The 2600-nt window shown below is 44.5% G+C and overlaps 1 protein-coding gene across 1 annotated transcript in view; it reads left to right on the top strand.

The window, feature by feature from the left end:
- The window catches only part of abcc4 (ATP binding cassette subfamily C member 4 (PEL blood group)), a gene marked incomplete at its 5' end in the record, with an annotated part of 32652 nt that overhangs the window by 9024 nt on the left and 21028 nt on the right, over window positions 1–2600 (top strand). The window contains 2 exon segments of the mRNA XM_014010737.1: window positions 1578–1703; window positions 1964–2213. Of these exon segments, the coding sequence (XP_013866191.1) occupies window positions 1578–1703; window positions 1964–2213 (376 nt within the window).

The raw sequence follows: 2600 nt of genomic DNA, 5'->3' as shown, positions 1-2600 counted from the left end.
TTTATAATGTCACCTCCACTGACCGTAAAGGTTCCCGAAAGGACCTCGAAAAGGCCCATGGACCGCCAGTTGATAATCACAGTCGTAGCTTGTTTTGCGGCTCCGGACACATTTTATTAGTGAGACAAGCAGCACAAATGGCTSTTTTTATTGTAAAGGTTGCAGACCTCTGCCTTAGATCATCAGGATAAATCATTCTGTGGCATCTAATCAGCTTTAGATCATCATTCAGATGGGGCACACTGGAAGAAATAAGGGGTTCAGAGTCTTGCCCAGACATGTGACTTCAGACTGCCAGGAATCAAACCTCTGACTCTCTTGCTGGAGGATGATTGCTCTGACCACTGACTCACAGCTTTCTTCAGAATCCTATAAAGCTTTAGGATGTAATGCTGGTGAAGATTCTCAGTTATCCATCCATCATGATCAATCAAAAACAATTTAAAAACAAAAACAACCGGACTTTCACTTCTGAAGTTAAAGACGTTTTCGCTTCCCATCCAGGAGGCTTTTTCTGTTGTAAGTTTGTAGTCAGCATCCCAGCTCACTGCAGACTTTGAACTGAAAAAGCTCCTGGATGGGAAGCGAAAACGTCTTTAACTTCYGAATTMYAAGTCCAGTTGTTTTTGTTTTTCACTTTTTTTMATATAGGATGTAATGTACAGAGTCAGTTAATAGGTATAAAATAGCAAAAATGGCAGAAATGGTGAGATCTTGTCTTTATAATGTCAGAAGAAACTGTTAATAAGGCAGTGAAGGTCRAGATGCTTCAGGACTTCTTCTGGAGTCTGCGTCTCGCTCCAGAGGCAGGTCTCAGACTCACCTCTCTTTCCACAGCCAGCTCTTCTGGGAGGACTCTGAGGTGTTCCCAGACCAGTTCAGAGACATAGTCCTTCCATGGTGTCCTGAGTCTTCCCCAGTGGTCTCCTTCGTGGTTGATATGTCCAGAACATCTCCCTGGGGAGGTGTCCAGGGGTCCTCCTTACCAGAGGAACCACCTCAGCTGGTTCCTGTGGATGTGGAGGAGCAGCTCTACTCTGAGTCTCTCCTGGAGAACTGAGCTCACCTGATCTCTAAGGGAGAGTCCAGCTACCCTGCTGAGAAAACTCATTTGGACCTCCTGGATCTGAGATCTGGTTGTCGGTCACTGGAGATCTGAAATAGATGTTGTTTCATCTGTTATATAAGACAATCATTATGATTATATGAGGATCAATCTAATATGATTCAGTTTCCACAGCTGCTCAGGATGTCCTCAGAAAGTACAGATGCTGTTTGTGTTCAGGATCAGATGTTAGGAGACCAAGAAAGTCCTCTCCAGGTCACGAGAACGGGTCTGTTGACATTCAGTGGACATAGGTCACTCTGTGGTCTGACGACGTGTTTAGTTGTGTCCATGTTGATTTTGCATCAGTCTGTCAGCTGCTGTACTTCCTCTCTGAACGCTGYCTCATCGTTTGTTCTCATCACAAAGAATCTGGCTCATTTCTCATTGATCTGATCAACAGATAATTTACTGAAAACATCTTTTTTTGTTTATAATAAATTTTCCAGCGTTAACTCTAATGTCTCTACAGGAGTAAGACGGCCATTCTCACAGACAGCCGGATCCGCATCATGAATGAAGTGGTTTCTGGGATCAGGATCATCAAGATGTACGCCTGGGAGAAACCCTTCGCTGCTCTGGTCTCTGAGGTCCGGAGGTAAAAACATCAGGGATTTAAACCCAGTTTCTTCATATTTCAGGTCTGTTTGTTCAGACAGATCAGAAACAATAAAGTAATAAATAAAAACATTGGGTTTAGGTAGTTATGGTCTCTTGGCAGGATCTAAAGACYCCATGTAGCACCTACCAAGATGGCGGCACAGCTCCTAGCTTTAGAATAGCCTGCTCTGTGTTTGGCCTTTCAAGTGTGTTTCTGTTTCAGACCAGTCATACTTTTTATTTTATTTTATTTTTCAGGAAGGAAATCTCCAAGATCATGAAGAGTTCCTACCTACGAGGTCTCAACATGGCCTCGTTCTTCTGCGCCAGCAAGATCATCCTCTTCGTCACCTTCACCCTCTACGTGCTGCTGGGAAACCGCATTTCAGCCAGCCGCGTGTTCGTGACCGTGTCGCTATACACGGCCGTGCGCCTCACTGTCACGCTCTTCTTCCCCGCCGCCATCGAGAAGCTGTTCGAGAGCCGCGTCAGCGTCCGGAGGATTCAGGTATGGAGTTCAGGATGTTCGACTCATTCTGTGTCAGAGTGAGTTGTAGGTGAAGCCCTGAAATCATGTGATTGTTGTAACTTTTAGTGGATTTATGAGGTTTATGAGGCTGTAAAATATTGTCCTGACTTTGTTGAACTGTCTGATAAAAGATATTGCCTTATCAAAGTTTAAACCTGTACAGGAAGTTCACCTGTGTAAAACAGCTTCTTACACACCAGGGGTCGGATTTATAAAAGTGGCGTACGCACAATATGAGCCCAGAAACTTGCGTACGCCACTTTTTATGCCAAGGTTGTGATTTATAAAATCCAAACTTGACGTGAAAATGTGCGGTCCCTCAGCCAGCTCTGACCCATGCGTACGCTCATTTTGGAGACGTGAAAC

Source organism: Austrofundulus limnaeus, unplaced genomic scaffold, assembly GCF_001266775.1.
Source record: "Austrofundulus limnaeus strain Quisiro unplaced genomic scaffold, Austrofundulus_limnaeus-1.0 Scaffold72, whole genome shotgun sequence".
Taxonomy (NCBI): domain Eukaryota; kingdom Metazoa; phylum Chordata; class Actinopteri; order Cyprinodontiformes; family Rivulidae; genus Austrofundulus; species Austrofundulus limnaeus.
Note: the sequence above shows the minus strand (reverse complement) of the source record. Positions and strands in the feature narration are given on the sequence as shown.